Raw genomic sequence first — 19,512 nt, 5'->3', positions numbered from 1 at the left:
TCAAAACTAAGAAACCGTCACTTGTACCCCTTGGCTTCTGACCCCCTCATATAATGTCACATCCACCATTGACCTCAAGGTGTTGCAACTGTAGGGGGTGTAGCTCAGAAAAATAAATAAAACTCTTATCTTACCTTAAACTGTTTTATTGGCCAGACTTTGGCCTTGGTGTCTCGCCCTCCTTTATTGGTCCTACCTAGCTCACAATTGGCAAACTCCTGCTCTATGCATACATTTTTACTCCTGATGTCCATCTCCCCTCTGATACTTATAGCTCCCAAGTTGTTGTGGCCCTTAAGACATCTCATTCACCTGCTCTTGTCTCAAGTTTTCTGACATTTTTGCATCTTGAACTCCTGGCAACTCACTCCCGTAGGCCTACCTGACCGACCTCGTCTCCGACACTCCCCTGACTGCCTCTTGTCTATCTGTGGTTCTCGCTCATTGCCCCCTTCCATATGTAACAGTTTGTTTGGACTGGGGATTTATTTTACTTTAAAATTCCCGACAATGGGAAAAGTGAGCCAGTAAACACACAAAATTGATTCAGGCTGTTTACAAATCACCACTGAAAGATCTAATATTTTCATCATTTGCATTTTTAACACAAATTCTCATTAATCTTTCTTAACAACATAGGGAGTGTTAAAATATTATACCTTTGACTGTAAGGAAAATATAAGGTCCTGAAATTGTTTTACAAGGTATTTGGTAACTTAACAAAACCATTTTGTACGCTTAAAATGAATTTATAAATAAAGTAATTATATTTTAAGGAATAAGTGTATGCAAGTATTAAAATCAGAAGAAATTACATGTACTTCATATATCTTTTCAACACAACTGCCCAAAATATGTTCCTAATTTAATCTACCACAAGGGTTGAAATAGTTTGATATCAAAACTTGATGTATGTAAATCATCTAGGCAGGTTGAAATAGTTTAAGTAGTGGTCAACCGGAGTAGTGTGAAGTCTACTTGCTTCACGAAAGAAGACTTATGCTGAGCCAATGATAGACCTTTTTCTGCGACTCTTGCCATAACCCCAAATATTTTTAATCCTCATTGGCTATTACTTTGATCATCGGAGTTCTAGACCTGTTAAACAGGGTATGTAACTTATTTGTTGCACATGTATACACCAATCAACCCTTAGTTGCTTATTGGTCAAGTTCTAATCCATTTCTTAAGCTAGGTTTTCCTAAGTTCGGAGAGGGGAACGCTTGAGAGTGGCTTCCTCTTGTCTTAGGTAATTTAATGTTACTGTTTTCCTAGAAGAGGAGTGGAACAGCATGTTAATCGCTTTTACGCCTTCCGCTCTCCGTCTGTTATTAGTAGGAAACTTTAAGACTTGTTTGGAAATTAAATTTAACTTTTAATAGACAGAAAAGAACACCACACCAATACAAACTGAACAATTACACATTATAAATAATGTCATATGTTTCATTACTTTTATATGAATAAACAATAATAAGCAGGCTTATTGAAATTGCTTTAACACCGTCCTCCGCGCTCCTCTTCCGCGTCTAGAAAAACACGGCTTTAAGTAAATTGCCAGTTTAGAGAATCTTTACAATATGTATACATACCTAAATCCTTTATTGGGAAACACTTTTCTGTAGACTCTATAAGTTTTGATAGCAAAATTATTTTAATTTAGGTTTTAAGTCATATTTTTTCAACTTTTTTTTCTTATTGAAATGACCATATCATTTTATGAAATGTGCAATCAAATATTTAATCTTAAACCAAAGATAATTGTTGTATAGCAATTTATGTTTGACTTGGATTTGACTACAGAATGAAGTTGTTATTGTAATTTAGTGGTATAGTGATAGCTTCTATTTGTTTTAAAAGCATAAAATAGTTCGTTTTGATTTGAACGATTAGATGCCATCGTTTTAAAAGCATGATATATTTTGTTTTTGATTTGGTTAATGACATGCCAAAATAATTGGTTTATTGTTCCTAAAACATGCCTTTTTAAGTGCCTTGCAATCATAGTGATATACGTTTACATTCCAAGATTTTTTTCTCTATAAATATTTATACCTAACAAAATAATACTTTGCCATATCTTTTTTTATAATTTCTGTTATGCTGTTGCCTTTTAATATGTAACATATTACATACAATATTGGTGTATCCTTACATTGTGGTCTGTGAACTAATGGTACTCTTGTCTACACGAAAGCCATGTTGTGCCAAAAATCCATGACAATAATTAAGTGATTTAACAGAAAATTTCAAAATAAGTTAAGTGCAAATCACTATTTTTCATTATGAATTTCTATGCCAAATAATGTTAGTAAAATGTTAAGTTTCGTTTTAGATATATTATTCATAGTTATAGTGTTTGATATATGTTAGGGAAAAGGTTGTTGTTTTTTTATGCCATAGGTTTTATCAAGGAGGAAGTATTACTAACAAAAAGAATATAATATACAATATATTTTTGACTGTCTCTAAATATAATTACAATTTGTCGTTTTAGGTTGTTAGAAGTAGTATTTCCCATAAATTTTTTTTACTATGTGGTTTAGTTTACACATGTATGGTGAAGAGAAATAAAAAGTTTTTGTCGTTAAATTTATTTATTTTTCCTTATGCCCTCAACCTTGTTGATTCTGCTCTCTGTATTGTTAGTTACATATTTCCTAGTGCCAATTTTATTTACTTTTCCATTGCATTCATAATAGCTTAATCTGTTCTTAAACCCTAAGAATGTCTGCAAGTATTATATTTTTTTCTGGAGAAATTAAAATTTACTCGATTTTGTTACTGCGATGGTAGCCCAGGTTTAATGGGTTCTTAAGATAAAAATTGTAATTTGGATTAAGGCAGCTGAATTGGTTGGTTTACTCCTGTTTGCAAGAGTTGTTCACAACCATGTCAATAGACAAAGCTATATTGTGCATTGCAATTGCATAAAATCCCTTACTCCTGATTTTAAGATCATCACTCCTTAGTTGGAATTTGTTTTGCACTAATTCATCCATACGGAATTTTCTTACTTTGTATATTCTTTGTATTCTTATTCTTATCAATTATAGTGAAACTCTGGCTCTATGCTAAAATTGACGGTTAATATAACAAACACAATAAATTCTTTAGAAACACTTCTCATAAAAAGTATACTCTAATATACTCAATTCTGAGGAAAAAAAGTTTGTTGGTTGTAACGTGAAATGTGGAGCACTTTTTTCTTTATCTTACCTTTGCAAGCTTAAAATAAGAGATACGCTAAAAAGAGAATAATACTATCTACTGCCGAAATGCAATTAGTTAAACGTAAATGTGAATTTACCAAAATTTAATGGATTGCATTTTGACAGCTATACTATTTATTTAGCTAAACTTGTATAATTGTCAAATCATATTCCTACGAAACTTAACAGTTAGCTTCACATTACTGTTAAAGGATCCCATAAAGTTTGTAACTTCTCTACAACAAAGTTTGGACAAATCAAAGAAGGACATTTGTCAATCATGGAACTCCATATCAGAAGCTGTACAGCAAGTAAGTATTCAAATCAGTAAATATTGGTAGTATAAAATCATTTACTAGGAAAACTTAGTGACTCACAGTTTTGCCTAATTTTATAGAAAAATATTTGTGAAATTAAATGTACTGCCGAGCAATATGCAGTATAAATATTTTGTATGAACTGAATAATGTATTTCATTTTCAAAAGCCTAGTAACCTTAAACAGTAACAATAAAACCACAGTTGGAAGTAAAAACCATCTTGTCACTTTAAAGCCATACATAGTAAAGAGAAAAAAATAATAAAATGAAAAAAATAAATTAAAAACAGGAACCCAACTTGCCACCACAATAACATTAAATACACTGAATGCAAACATAAGAATATAACTTGATAATATGAGCAATGTTTCATTTAAAAAACTTGATCATTGCCAATCATTTAAATTTTCTGTGGTTATGAATTTTTGTAGTTTTTTTATTGTAAATTGTGGAGGTTTAGCCATTTTTGTGTAAACACATTGTGTAAGCAAACTATACAAGTAAAATATTCTGATGTATTTACTGAGCCCTTAAATCAAAATCTCTACTCTTTTTGTACATACAAAAATGAAGTGTCATAAATATCCTTATCGCAAGGGGGGAGGGGAGTTTATAAACTCAATAACAGTTTTGGCAGATTTAGTAATCACTAAAAATGACAATTATATTGTAAAACTGTGTGTTTTTTAAGAAAACACAAAATTTTAAAGTGGAAAAATGCTTATAGGCAATGATTATTTGAAAAATTGGGCTAGTGCAAGGAGATATTGAGTTATGGTTACAGAGTCACTTGGTTTTTTTTTTTTTTTTTTTTTTTGTATGTGTTTGCAACAGATGAACATAACAGACACGTCAAGAGGTCAGGATAGCCTCATAATAATACTTGATTTGTTAAATATGTTTGCAATAGATGAACGAAACGAATACGACTATGTTGGTGGATCAGTGGAAGGTCGGTCTATGTAAACAGAAGAGTTTTCAGCAGAAACTGCAAGAAGTAGTCAGGTCCATCATAGACATAAAAAATAGTTCCAACACCAATGTAAGTTGAACGTTCAGTCATTGTTATATTGTTAATTTTTTTCATCCTTAACAAGCTTAATGGTCTAAAATATTTAAAAGATCACTGCGGACATTTTCCAGTTTTCATAATTTTTCTCAGGTACGAAAATGCCTAAAACATTAAAAAATTACTAGACAAACCGAGCCTAAGCTGAAAATTTAATCAAGAAAATTCTGTCAACTAATTTTCCTGAAAAAATGCAACGATATATTTTCCTTAAAACTGCCAACAGATTGAGAACCCTAGCATATTGGGGACTGGAAGCTTGCTGTGCCCTAGAAGGCAAAGGAAGAGGCAGTTGTGATGTTGTATTTTCACCCGTAATTTTTAATAGATACGTGTAAAGAGAATGACCAATTTACTAATTTGTACAAGATTATGACTTGAGCAGTTCATAAAAATATGTGAACAAATTTCCTTTTTTTACACATAGTTTTGATAAAAAATTCCTCAAGAATCCCTCAAGTAGCATAACACTTACCAAAAGAAAAAATAACCTCCAAACAACAAGATCTAAATTTTATTTTCTTGGTCAGTTCAGCAGGATGAAACTTTAAAAATTAGTTTGTTTTACCAAAACATTTCAATACAATTCCAAAAACAAGATAGGTTTACAATGTTTACATTACAATACTACAGTGTTAAGTTCAGATAGTGTTCGTTAAATTACTTAAGTTGCTGTGTTCAAAGATATATGAAAATTGGATCTCTGAAAATGCCAATGATATTCTAAAAACGTGGTTACTTTTGGATCTAATACAACCGTTGAGCATGCGATGCACTCGGCTGCATATTCAGCATCATCAAAAACTGCTAACTTTAATTTTTGACAAATAAACATTTTATTAGGGCTATCCGAAATTAACAGACGTTTTGAAACAAACCATATAATATATACAGTGGGAAACCCAAATTTTATTATATACATTTTAGGCTATTTTTCTTCATAATTGTAATTTAAATAAGACATTTATCGTAACATGGTACAGACTTTTCATCTGCCGCTTACATGGTTGTAAATACCAGCATGGTGTTCAGCCACAGTGTCAAAGCGTTGCATAGTGAGCCTCGACTTCATCTATGGGAACTGGTTCACTCATTATTCTATGGCTGCACAAATCACAAATTTGGCGATGAATTTTAAACAGTTTGTAATTTGTTGCTAACAAAATTCTTATCACACCACACACTTCACAACTGATTAAGTTTTTAATTGCAGTGCTCATATAAAAACTCCACTATATAAAAGGCACAGAAGACACTATGCTCTAGGTACTACGGCTGGTTGCGTACTGAGTGTAGGAACATTCTGATGCCAAGATAGTGGTCCTAGCCCCACCCAACGCCGCGCCAGCCCAAAAAATCTTTCACTTTGTGGATAGCCCTCATATAACAGTTAAACCTATCTAAAATTATTTCTAGATCTCCAAGGAATCAACAAACAATTGCCTGTTAAACTGTTTCAGGTGTACTGTGTCACTAGATCTATGGATTCTTTGCAGTCTCTGTTGTTTAAGTTTACAAATGAGCTCAACACCCAGCCAAGTGTAAGCTGGAATTTGTCATAATTAAAAACTATAAAAATAATTGTGTAATCAATAAAAGGTTACAGTACCTGCAGACTGCCTTGTGGGTTTTTTGTTAATCCAGTAGGATTACGTATGTTTTGGCAAATATATTGCCATCTTCAGATCCTTACTTGAAACATAAAATATTTATTCTTCGACACATACGGTCATGTCAGAGTTTAAAAACGAACACATAACAAACGAACATTTAACACATTTAGGCCTACTATTAGAGTACCGAACAGGATACACGATGTAAGCATCTCTCGTGCCGAGTCTCGACTGGTGGTCGTCGGGTCCTGTCAACTGGTTTCTGTGTGTGTTAGTTTTTAAACTCAGACGTGACCATATGTGTCGAAGAATAAATATTTTATGATTCAAGTAAGGATCTGAAAATGGCAATATATTTGCTGAAACGTACGTAATCATACTGGATTAACAAAAAATCCACACGGCAGTCTGCAGGTACTGTAACCTTTTATTGATTAGCTGAACATGGTTTAGAAAAACAACTACAGTATGAAGTAATTTTGTAAGTTTATTTTAAATTGAATTGATTCCAATATTACCAGTTCTTCTCGAAGAAGTTTATGTTAATTAAAATGAAATAAAATTAGTTATTGCCTTGGATATTGTAAATGCTTTACAGGGTCAAAAATCAGAGCATAACTATCATAGAGATAGACATATGAACAAAAGAAAACCCATAGCTGTTACAATAATGAGAATACGTGAAAAATTCTAATAAAATTATCAAGTATAAATAGTAAATATACTGAATAAATCTCACAAGGTGTCTAGTATTGATTTCAGACAAACCTTTGGACCTACAATTATGAAATGAAAGAATGTTAAATGAAACCAACCTCAAGGAATAACGTAAATATATTTTAAATTCAGGATTTGCCAAAACCAGAAGTTCACTAATTTAACACTCACTCACTCACTCACTCCCATGGCCATTTATGCCCAAGGCGGGATTTGGCCGCACCAACAACTGCTTTCCATCTCTCTCGATCTTCTGCCTCTTCCACTTCTGCCCCCACTTCTCTGACGTCCCTGGAAACACTATCCCACCATCTCTTCTTGGGCCTTCCTAATGGTCGTTTCCCTTCTGGCTTTCCTATACTTGCTTCTTTTAGTAGTGAACCTCGTTCTCTCCGTAGTGCGTGTCCTGCCCACCTTATTCTCCTTGCTTTCACGTGTGCTACTACATCATAATCATTGTACATATTCCTTATCTCCCTATTATGCCTTTTTCTCCATTCCCCATTTTCTTGTATTGGTCCATATACCATTCTTAAAATTTTGTTTTCAAAAACAATCATTTTGTTTTCTTCTTTTTTATTTAGAATCCAAGTTTCAGCTCCATATGTTAATACTGGTCGAATTATACTATGATATATTTTTATTTTCGTTTTATGTGAGAGAATCTTTGAAGTCAACAATTTCTTACAAGAATACATACATTTATTGGCCTGAGCAATCCTATAATTTATTTCCATTTCTTCACTATTGCTGCTTGATATAATTACCCCTAGATATTTAAATTGTTCAACAACTTCAAAAGTATGTCCATCTATACTAATTTCATTTGTCCTCACTTCATTTGGCTGTCTCGTGAAGTGTATATATTTTGTCTTCTCATCATTAATCTTTAGGCCCATTTTTTCTGATTTTTTTTTTTTTTATGAACAGTCTGGTTAGCTCCTCTAGGTCATTTCTGTTTTTGGACAGAATTACTACATCGTCCGCAAAAGCTAGGATGTTTATTTTTGTTCCCATTTCTAAACCTATATTTGTTTGTCTTACTTGTTGGAGGGCCTCTTCTAATGCTATGTTAAATAGTATAGGTGACATTCCATCACCTTGCCTTACGCCTGTTCTTACTTCAAAGCTTTCTGATAACTCTCCATCTACTTTTACTTTGCATTTTGATTCATTCAAGGACATTTCTACTAGTTTTATTAGTTTTCTGGGGATCCCAAACTTTTCCATCTGCTGATATATTCTTCCCCTGTCAAGGCTATCATAGGCCTTCGAAAAATCAATGAAAAGCCCATGTACTTCTTTATTGTATTCCCAGTGCTTACTAATAACTTGTTTAAGTATGTGAATCTGGTCCATTGTAGATCTCCCTTTTACAAATCCTGCCTGGTGATCCTCTATTATACTACTTGTGTATTCCTCGAGTCGCTTTTGAATAATCTTTGATAAAACTTTATATCCATGACTGAGCAAAGATATTCCTCTGTAATTTCCACATATTCCTTTGTCTCCTTTTTTATATATTGGCACTATTATAGATTCTTTCCATGTTTTTGGCATTTTTTCTTCGTTCCATACTCTACATATTATATCATGGAGTTTTTCTAGTGTAGTCCTGCCACCTTTTTTAAATAATTCTGCTACTATACCATCTTCTCCAGGAGATTTGTTATCCTTTAAGGAATTTAATGCTTGTTCTACTTCTTCAATACTTGGATTCTCAACAAGAGGTTGTACATCATGGTATATGGGGATTTCTTCATTATTGTCAATTTCTTCCCCATTTAGTAACTCCTCAAAGTGCTCTCTCCATCTGTTGGTCACTTCCTGTTTCTGTACTAAAATATTGCCCTCTTTGTCCTTAATGCCAAATGCATTTGCTATATATCCACTTCTGAAGTGCCTAACACATTTAAAAAAGTCTCTGGCATTTTGTGCACTCTGATCTCTTTCTGCTTTTTCTAGTAATCCCTTCAAGTACTCTCTCTTTTTCTTACGCAGGGTTCTTGTGGTTTCTTTGTTTACTCTAAAATATTCTTTTCTATCTTCGTTAGACTTACTGTTCAACCACTTCTTTTTCCTCTCGCTTCTTTCCAGTATAGCTTGCTCACATTCTCCATCAAACCATGGATTCTTCCTTGCTCTCTTCTTTTTACCACAAACTTCTTTTGCTGTGTTAAGTATACTGTTTCTGAACGTTTCCCATTTATTTTCTATGTCTTCCATAATCTCTGTTTCTTCCGTGTCACCTAGAACTTGGAATCGGTTATGTAGTTTGATCCTAAATTCTTGAACTAATGTGGTTTGCTTTTTTAGTTTTTCTACTGCTAAAACTTCTGTAACTTGTTTGCTGTGGTTTATCTCCAGTGATATTCTTTGAGTGAGTTTGACAAGTATTAAATGATGGTCTGATCCACATTCAGCTTCTCTAATACTCCTAATATTTGACACACTACTCTTGTTTCTATTATCTACTAGCACATGATCGATTTGATTTCTGGTTCTCCCATCAGGAGACATCCAAGTCTCTTTATGTATATTCTTCCTTTGAAAGGACGTACTCATAATTCTGAGGTCTTTTGCCATTGCAAAGCTGCATAATCTTACTCCATTACTACTTGTTATATCATGTAGGCTCTCTTTACCTGCGACTTCTCTCCATATAGGTTCTTTTCCTATTTTCGCATTTGCATCTCCCATTATAATTTTCATATCGTAATTTGGTAACTTGTCTACCACTTGCTCCATCATTTCATAGAAGTCATCTTTCTCCTCTTCGTCCTTATCTTCAGTAGGTGCATAAAAAGTTACAATGGAAATATTCTTAAATTTACCCTTAATCCTAATATTGCACATTCGTTCATTCACAGCCTCAAAATAAATCACAGATTTAGCTAGTTTTTTACTCACAGCAAAACCAACTCCACCATAATATCTATCTTCATCACAGCCACTATAATATATACAATAATGCTTTGTGTTTATTTTGCCTGCCTGCGGCCATCTTGTCTCCTGTAAAGCAACTACATCCAATTTATATTTATTCAATTCCTCTGAGAGTATTTCACTTGCACCTGGCACAGCCAAGGTTCTTATGTTCCATGAACCAAATCGAAGTGATTTTTGAGGGGTCCGTTCCGTTATCCGTAAATCCTGTCCATTTTCCGAGGCTTGTTGTTGGTGATACGTAACATTGTGATTTTTCCGAGGCGGGTTGTCGGCCCAACGCTCAACCCCCAACCTGGAGGACCAGGAGTTTGTGATCAGAGTCTTCTTCTCCTAGGCCAATTGCTTTCACTGCAGCTTTAAGACGTTGGCCTGGCCTTGGTGTTAGATCAGAGTGTCCTTCTCCTAGCCTTTGGGCATCCAAGCCCTATCGTACAAGGCAGTACGGGCAGTGCTTATTTAATGGCGGCACTTCCTCGCCATGACACAACACTATCATCGGGCTCATGTGTATTTGCTGAGTGTGACCCTGCCACAGATCACCCTCCCACGCCCTCTGGTGCTGCCGCCTCGGTCCGGGACTACTTATTCGGGTTACCCCTTATTCGCAGCTGTCCACCATATCTGATGGAACGTTCGCCATCCGCCACCTGCGACCCGTCCAATACCTGAGGCTCGGTTCCCAGATTAGGGTGGAACTAATTTAACAAACTCAATTAATAGTAAAAAAAATATCACTTTTAAAAATTATACTTAGTTTTAAAGAATTTTAATAATACAACAAATTTTAGCAAATTTATGGTGTTTTTTTTTACAAATAGCAGATTTTTATGAATTTTTTTAGGGAAGAAGTTTTACTGGATGGCTGAAAAATCTTCATTGTGTGGTCACTGAATTGATTACAAAAGTTCAAGAAGTATCTCAAATGATTTCTGATGTTGTAAGCTATTGAAATAATATGATTATTTACATGAGATTTGATTTTGTAAAATTAGTTAAGATTCTAAAAATGGAGCAGTATTGATCTAATACTTCTATTTGGTGTATCAATATCAATAAGCTGTACACTAGCACACCATCAGTGTTGAGTCAAGTTTTGTTCTTCTATAATCAACATTTTTGGATTGGAGAAGAATTTCCCTAATTTTGCACTAAAAGTTATGATTTAAGAACGGCAATTGAACAATAAATAGTAGTTTACGCAACGATTGCGTTAAGTGAGTCTTTACGACACGAGTAGAAAATTTAAGGCACGGGCCTTGGCGAGTGCCTTAAAAACTTCTACGAGTGTCGTAAAGACTATTAACGCGAGTTGCGTACACTACTTTACCTACGACCGTTTTTTAATTACTATCAATCTGGATTTAATTACTAACAATCACTACTGATAACTTTTTAGAGAGGTTATGTTTTCGTGTATTGTCAGTGCCACTGAAAGTGATGCAACAACTTGTTAATTGATTAATCAGCTGATTTCCTGTAATTACGTGTTTGTTAAACTTCGTTAAATATTACATTGCTAGCAGCATTCTTACCATAAATAATATTGTATCAGGTACAATTCGGCAAATATTTCATTTATTTTTGGACTTCCACCAACTTAATTAAGAATACGCGAGTATCAACATGAACAAGTCGGATCAACAATTAAATTGGTCAACTGATCAGCTGATCAGCTGATTAGTTGACGTTTGAAGCATTACAATTTTAATTCTTTTCTCTCAATACTTGAACCTCATTGGTCCGTTACCTGTGTGGATATGAGAAAACTATACGGATATGAAATGAAACTATGCGGATATGAAAGTAAACAGCTGTAAAGTGAAACTTTTTAATTCTAAGAACTGGACTGAAATGGCTACTTTAAAAAACGGTCGTAGGTAAAAACATTAACCATCCAGTAGTCTCTCTCATTTAGACACCTCAAGGCAAAACCTAAAGAATGTCATAAAGAATCACCAAGTTGTGTCAAATGAATGAATACCTATGTTTCAAAATCAAATATGTGTGCATAGTAAAAGTTAGTACCATTATGTTTAACAGATTGGTAATGAAAATATGTATCACCACCCCTTTCTTTCTCCTCAAAATTCATGATTAAAAGTATAAAACAATTTTGATTTATAAAATCTTACTTAATGTTACACCTCTGAGTGGGGCTTATTTATAAGTTTTAGAAATTTTTGTCAATTAAAATAATTCTGTTATGGTTTTTGTAAAGACATTTTATGTTAGGGACGGAACAAGTTAGAAATTTCGATGAAAGCCTGAATTAAAGCTCTTAAAAAGATATATCTATCTATACTTTTTGACTCGACAGTATTTGTCGTTATTAATTTCAGCTGTTTCTATACAGGTGTGACAAGATTATTTTAGGTTAGTCAACAGTAGCCTATACCAAACACAATAAAAAAAATCATGCATTTTAAAAATAATTATAATATTAATTTTATTTTTTTTTAGAAAAACAGTGACGACAAAACCCATGCAGACCTGGTGTGTAAGATGCAGATTGTGGATTGCCTTCAGCAGGAGCTCAATGAAGCTTTGAGGTCTGAAGCTAAGGCTTACGACAGCCTTTGTAGGAAGGAAAAAACTCAGGTGTTTTATTTACAATTTACAGACACATTGGTAACCTTTAGTATGTAGATATGCTTTGATATAGTGTCGAGAATAAATAGGTATATGTTTACCCTGTATGCTAGCAAGTAAGCAATAACATATTGCTCAACACTCTTTGTTTGAAAACTCTAACATGCATTCACTTAAATTAAACAGCATAAAGGCGTAAGAGTTTAGGTTTTTAAATTTTTAATAGCATGTTAGTTTAACTGAATGGGAAAGATTCCATCTTGGCAAAAAACACAACCACTTGTGACTGTGCACAATAATTAGATTTTGCTTGGTTCTGACAACATTTTAAGGTTGTAGCAAAATAATATATTTTGTAACTATACACATCAATCAAATCATTATTTATTCAATAAAACACAAGAGTACATGTGTTGAATAGAGTCAAGTCGAGTATAAAATATACATTAAGTCGCCGGGCTGACATAAAATTAAAACAATAACGTATTTCTAAATACCGTGAACTCTTCTCCCACCGTAACCTTTATTTTGTACAGAATTACCATTGCATTAGTTTACTATCCCAAGCATCTAGTGGTGTGGCAATCTGTTGTCGTTCACAATCTGATTGACACAATCTTTACTTGTTCATTGGTTTCTAAAACTAATCATCTTTTACACCTGCAAAGGTGACTAAAGTAAGGTGATCAGTATTTCACTGATACAAAAAGGAGATACTTGTGCTAATATCGGATGTTGTCTGGTTATACTTGTACCAGATACTTGAGTTAACTGAAGTCATCTTACAGAGAGTAAAAGTTGACTCGTTGATGGCCTTGGTACTTCATCATCAGGAGACTTGGAAGCAGCAAATGACTCTAACTGATGACTTGATGAAGGAAATTCTGCGGCTGAGTAGGAATTCAAGGAATAGTGTAAGTTTCAAACAATGATATCTGAAAGACAACTTAATTTTTAAAGCATAATGTCAGCGATACAACTACCCGTCAGCATAGTCTATGGGTCTCTGCTACGATCTAAAGTTAGTTAAGTAACGTTACGGTATTAGTCACATGATCAAGCCAGTGGTAAGTTAGTGCAAGCAGCTGGTCTAGAACTAGCAGCCCAAGACAATAACACTGATCTATCGTATATCAATGTAATTTCAACAATACAATTAAAGTTCATTCAAATCTTGACAATCTACGATTTGCTCTACAGAGTAATTGAATTTGAACTAGTTGATGTAATCGGAGTGTAAAGTGAAATGCGCACAGTGTTTTGTTTCTTTGTACATATTTTGTTGCCACACTGTGCTGTTTAACATTGTAAGGTATGATAAACTATTAATTAGCACTAAATACTGTGGGATTTGTAAAAGAAAATCATCATAAGTCAATTGAAACAGATTTTCTATTGGTACCAGTAATTAAATCTATGGAATATTTTCATTTTTTTCCCATATTCATATAGTTTTAAATCATTATGAAATATGAATATATTCATCCCACTACAATATACTTTTTCCAGTATTCAAAATCACCAGTTGCAAATCCAACCGCAAGAAGAAATGTAAACTGGAAGTCCCTGATATCAACAATTTCTTGTGACATAAAACAATCACTTTGTAATATTGAACAGAGACAGAACCAGGTGAGAAAGTTAGCTAATTGCTTATTTTAAAATGTAATGACCAAGAGCTTGTCCAAATCTTTCTACTCCTCCTAAATAGTATGCAGTATCATTAAACATAACTACCTGTGGGGATCCTTAATGAAGTATTAGCACGAGCAAAAACCAGTAGAAAAACTGTTGCAAAGCATGGGTACAGCAGCTAGTATGTTTTAGAAGAATTATTCACCAACAATAACATTTTTAGCAACTGATGCAGTCACAGTTCAATCATGGCAGGACTGTGTATTTCATTATCCACTGTTGGTTGTAAATATAAAGTATTGCTCTACAATTTTAATACTGTGTTGCCGAGTGGTTAAAGTGTTTGCCTTCAACCCTGTTGGTTGCTGGTTTGATCCAAAGAAGCCATTCATCTTTGGGATATCAATTGATGATGCTATCTATCAAAAATTTACCAGGGTTTGTTCGTTTTTTTTACAAGAGACATAGGAAATTCAAATCACATTTAGACACAAAAAACATGCTGTTTGTCTTTATATGCGGAATTTGATCTTTATTTCTTTTAGGTGGTATTGCCTACATTAAATATTTTTATTTTTTAAATAAAGTTATTTTCCAGGTCAGCCATTTGGAACTGGATTTGAGTTCTGTCAAACTGGTACTTGAGTCTGCCCAAAAGGAAATTGATGAAATATCAAAGGTAATTAATTGTAACATGTAAACTAAGACTAAGACTATAGAAATTTATAAAAATACCAATAAAAAACTTGCAAAATTATAAATACACTATTTAAATTTAAAACAATCGCCAAAAACACCCTTTGTAGGCTGCTCCATAATATTTATAACCAGTTGTATATATATATATTATTCCAGACTAACAATCACCAAGATGTAATTCGCAAAGTGACTGTTTTGCTGTTGAAACTAAAGAAACAGATCGCAAATGCATTGATCAAGGCAAACGATCTTGTAAGTATATAACAAAACATATACAACGTTTATTATTATTTTTATGTCCCGTATTGTTAGACAATTAAGGATCGACATTCAGTTACTTATTACAGAATAATTTAGGAAAATAATTTATTGCAGTACTAAATTTTTACCACTTTTATCAATTTCAAAATTGATCCAAGGAAATTTTATTCTCACTGCACAACCTTTTGATAGAAATTTGTAAAACCCATAAATCCTGTGATTTTTCTTGGATATTTGTAATAAGCCTTCTCACTAAGGTAAGCCTAGTTAAAGAAAATAAAAATGTAATTGAATAAATTGTTTTTTTCTCATGTTATTAGCCTCCGGGTAACTGGTACAGTAATAAATAATGGTTTGAATACCTTATACTGTCAAAGTGATCCTTAATGTGACTTTGATGGATTTTTACTATGACGTCTTACTCTGGAATGAAATTTGATGTCCTTCGAAGCCTGATGAAGTTCCCCTTGGGAATGAAACTGCAGTAGCCTATATAGACTACCAAGGATCACTTTGACAGTATAAAGTATTTAAACCATTATTTATTAATTTTTTTTTATTGTGGTTTTCATGTCTAATTAAGTTTTGCCCCTTCTGAAGAGGGAATATTGATATGACAATATGGTATTGTTTAGGACTTTTCACTGACTGTGTACGTTTTAGGTAAAAGCTTATGAGAGTACCAAACAAGAATTTATAAATTCATCAGAGCGTATTCATAATTTACAAAAAGAATGGGACGTTTTAGAACGAGAAGTACGCAGTCATTGGGAACAGCTCTCAAAGGTAAAGTATAACACTTTGTAGCAAACAGAACTGTTTTTATTACAACTTGAAAATATGTTTGATTTTTTGTACTCACATAGTAGCTTTTAAAAAGTAACCAACTCAAAAACATAGGAACAACCATTGAGAAAGTGTTAAAGAAATGTAAACTGACAAGTAAAATAACTTTATCTTCAAAAACATGTCCTTAAACATGTTTTTAATTGTCAAAAACATGTTCAGGTAACCTCATCCTGTTCTCTATGTAACATCCAGGTCAATGTTGGTTAGGGTCTGAACAGTCTTAAAAACTTAAAAAATACCACTACCAAAATTAAACACTATAGGTACATTTTTGTTATTTAAAGTGTGGTTAGTTAGACTTTTTAAGAAATAAAGCAAAAACAACAAATAATTTCATTTACTTCCTTAATTTTGTGCATGTTGCCACTAAGTTGAAGTTTCTAATACAGAAGAAACCGATCAGAGCTATTAAGGATGAACAACAACAATTCTGCCAAAGAACACTTTATACTTAAGAACCCTCACTGTTTATGGTTTATATGTTCTTGCCTATATTATGTTTGTAAAAAAAATCAATCCACCAATTAAAGAAAACAATCACAACTACAATACATGTAACAAAAATAACTTTGTAATTACTGTATTGGGAATCATAAATTAGAGCTCTTTAAAAAAAAGACTGTCAATGCAGGATAAGAATTCTTCAAATTTATTCCTGAGAAAATTAAAGCAGAACAAAAACCCAATATAAAAAAAAAACTTCTAAAGGAATATTTGATGGACCTGTCCATATACTCTATTGATGAAATAAAAAATGGCTTTATTTTAGTCTTAAGCATTAGTTTTCAACGGATTTGACACTATTCATGTAGAGCTATGTATACTTATGAATAAAGATTCTTGACTATGACTATTTGTCTAATTGTTTGCATTGGCAATAGTATTTTCTGAAATTAATGGGAGGGCAGGGAGGCCTGGAATAGCATTCTGGAAATAGCAACTCCAGACTAGACTGGAGGGTCCAGACTCAGTGTGTTTGTGTGTTCTGTTGTGTCTATGTAATATGCTCACAGTTCATGTCTCCTTTACCAGGACTTTACGCTGGGTAGCTATCAAACACTATTTATATCTATCCTCTTAGCTATTTGTTTAGGTTTGATCTGAAATATTAATTTTCAAATACCTTTATAGGGTTTTTAGGTAAATCCTGAGTTTTTAATTCATACTCTAATATAGGTTCATGAGTTGGTTTATATTTTTTAGACACCAGTCATCAGTCTTCAATAAGATAAGATTTACAATTAATTGGTCATTTAATTATTTATTAGTAGGCCTAATACTTTCTTGTATTTTTTACTACGGTATAGGTTTTTCCCTATATATTGTTTTGGTATAACATTGTAAAATGTGAAATTTTAATTATTTACTTGACATTTTGGCTCTTGGTTTTATCAGATTTGGATGCTTTAATCTAATATGTAACAATTGTTGCAGGATTTCAGTTTACCTCAAAAACCTAACAAAGGAGTCTGCCCCAGTCAAGAAGTCCTGGCAACTTATGGGCAAAAAGTAAGTATCAGATACAATTTACGTGTTTCTGTAGCTGATTATTACTAACTTATCAAAAGGACATAGGATTACTTTTAATTGAAAACTTAACTTATTTTAAAGGAGATAAAAATGTATTTACAAACTTTTAATCCTTCTAGAAGCATCTTGTAATCTTCATTTTCACATATCATTCCGAAAGGACTTTAAAAGTTCCAATCTTGTTATAACATGTTCCTATTATTTATTTTTAAGATTTACCCTTTTACCGATGAGCTATTTTAATATTTTAAAACCAAAAGCTGATTTGTGGACAGTGAGATTGATATATCTAATATTTTCAAGATTGAAGATTGTTCATTAAAAAAAGAATAAAACATCGATATATGTTTTATTCAGTTTAATCTAGTTTTCCATGAGCAATAAACTTTAATCTCAGTTTTGAAAATAAAAACTCAAAGTAGCTTAGTAACAAGATTCAATTGTTGTAGGTGAAGGAATTAAATGAAACTCTCGACTCTTATTTTCTGCAACAGCAAAATGATAAGGTTGATTTTTCAATGTTTCTTTTGGTGTTACTTACTAATATAATTTTGCAATATTTTCCAATGTTATATGAAATTGTTCTTGTTTCTTAAAAATCAACTATTCAGTAAACCAAAAAGCCTTTAGAATAAATGGAAATTATCTCTCCGTTTTGTAAAACTTCATGTTAACATGTTTTTCTAATATTTACTAAGAAAAGATTAAAAAGTTAACAGCTACAGATTACTTTTAAAATTCAAATTATTTTGACATTTGATGATTTGTTTTTAGATGTTACCAAAATTCAAATTGTAAACCAAATTAGTAATACTATAATTAAATATCTTCCTGTGTAACAAGCTTTTTGTAAGTTACAGTATTTAACACAATGTGTTTTGATTTCAGGCACCTTTTAAACCACTTCTTAGACAGTACAGAGGAGTAGAGCAAGTTGTAAGTTATGTTTGTATCAACATTGTAGTGTTTAAACTTGAATTCCAGTCCTAAATTAATGCTAGGATTTTAATTTTATATCCTTGAAGCAGGAAATAATACTTTAAACGGGACCGAGGCCAGTCCGGATAAGGGTTTTTCCGGTTAAACTGACGTCCCCAAAAACTTGTTAAAACAGACCGTTTGAATGCATACTGTATAAAGTATTTGACTTAAATTTAGGAGAGCATTGTATTTAGACTTGCGATCACTGGTCTCAAATCTTTCCCACGAGAACAATTGTTTCAGTACCGCCCACTTCCTGCCGATCTAGTCCGGTTAAACCGATGTGCTGATAAAAATTGTCCGGTTAAAGAGATGTAATTTCTGCCGAGTGTAGTCCGGTTAAACCGCGGTTAAAAGGTGTCCAGATAAGAGGGAGTCTAATGTTGGTAATTTTAAAACATTCAATTGATATTAGATATTTGATTTGGTATTTTGACATTTATAAAAAAAATTGTTAAGTCACTGTTATAAGACATACACTTTACTTTTATTTGTTTCATAAGTACAGTAGAGTAGTCATCAAAATACATAGGGTAACAGGTTGGATTTTAACCATAAAAGATTTTAGTTTTCCTTTGTATGGCCAAAGGTTTCCAAATTTAAGAAAGATTTATTACAAATATTAAAGAAAATATTTTTTCTATTTTAATAAATGAATATTATAAATATTAGTCAACAAGTAAAACAATACTGATGTTTGAATTGTATTTAAGTTACATAACTTATATCTGTGTATGTTGTCTTCTTTATTTCACAAATATTGAAACGTTTTACCATGATTTGTTTGGTTTTAGCTGAAGAAAGAAACAGATTCTGCTATGAAAAAAGTCAAGGGAAATATGGTGGAACTGAAATCAAACATTAAAGACAGAGATAAACTGGTAAGATTCAGATTTTAAGACAAACATATAATATATGGTACTTAATTTAAAAGCCATAAATATTTTATCTAAAAGAAAGTACAGTGGAACCTTGATAAGAAGACCCTCGATAACAAGTCGCCCTTGATAATAAGTGTCATTTTCAAATCCCCTTAAAATTATTTTATTATTAAATAAAATTATTAAAATTATTTATTACCCCTAATCA

At 32.6% G+C, this 19,512-nt stretch overlaps 1 protein-coding gene across 1 annotated transcript in view; it reads left to right on the top strand.

Moving 5' to 3' along the window:
• Positions 1-19,512, top strand: part of LOC129000023 (interaptin-like) — a 175,673-nt gene that overhangs the window by 20,771 nt on the left and 135,390 nt on the right. Inside the window, exons 10-23 of the mRNA XM_054426870.1 lie at positions 3,425-3,523; positions 4,442-4,573; positions 6,061-6,141; positions 10,721-10,816; positions 12,340-12,477; positions 13,257-13,382; positions 13,978-14,100; positions 14,702-14,782; positions 14,959-15,054; positions 15,727-15,849; positions 17,347-17,421; positions 17,892-17,948; positions 18,331-18,378; positions 19,218-19,304. Of these exons, the coding sequence (XP_054282845.1) occupies positions 3,425-3,523; positions 4,442-4,573; positions 6,061-6,141; positions 10,721-10,816; positions 12,340-12,477; positions 13,257-13,382; positions 13,978-14,100; positions 14,702-14,782; positions 14,959-15,054; positions 15,727-15,849; positions 17,347-17,421; positions 17,892-17,948; positions 18,331-18,378; positions 19,218-19,304 (1,362 nt within the window). The remainder of the gene's footprint in view (positions 1-3,424; positions 3,524-4,441; positions 4,574-6,060; positions 6,142-10,720; positions 10,817-12,339; positions 12,478-13,256; positions 13,383-13,977; positions 14,101-14,701; positions 14,783-14,958; positions 15,055-15,726; positions 15,850-17,346; positions 17,422-17,891; positions 17,949-18,330; positions 18,379-19,217; positions 19,305-19,512) is intronic.

Source organism: Macrosteles quadrilineatus, unplaced genomic scaffold (assembly GCF_028750875.1).
Source record: "Macrosteles quadrilineatus isolate MER2022 unplaced genomic scaffold, UCM_ALF_1.0 Scaffold_8__2_contigs__length_117827958, whole genome shotgun sequence".
Classification (NCBI taxonomy): Eukaryota; Metazoa; Arthropoda; class Insecta; order Hemiptera; family Cicadellidae; genus Macrosteles; species Macrosteles quadrilineatus.
The sequence above is the reverse complement of the archived record's forward strand: the minus strand, read 5'-3'. Positions and strand labels throughout refer to the sequence as shown.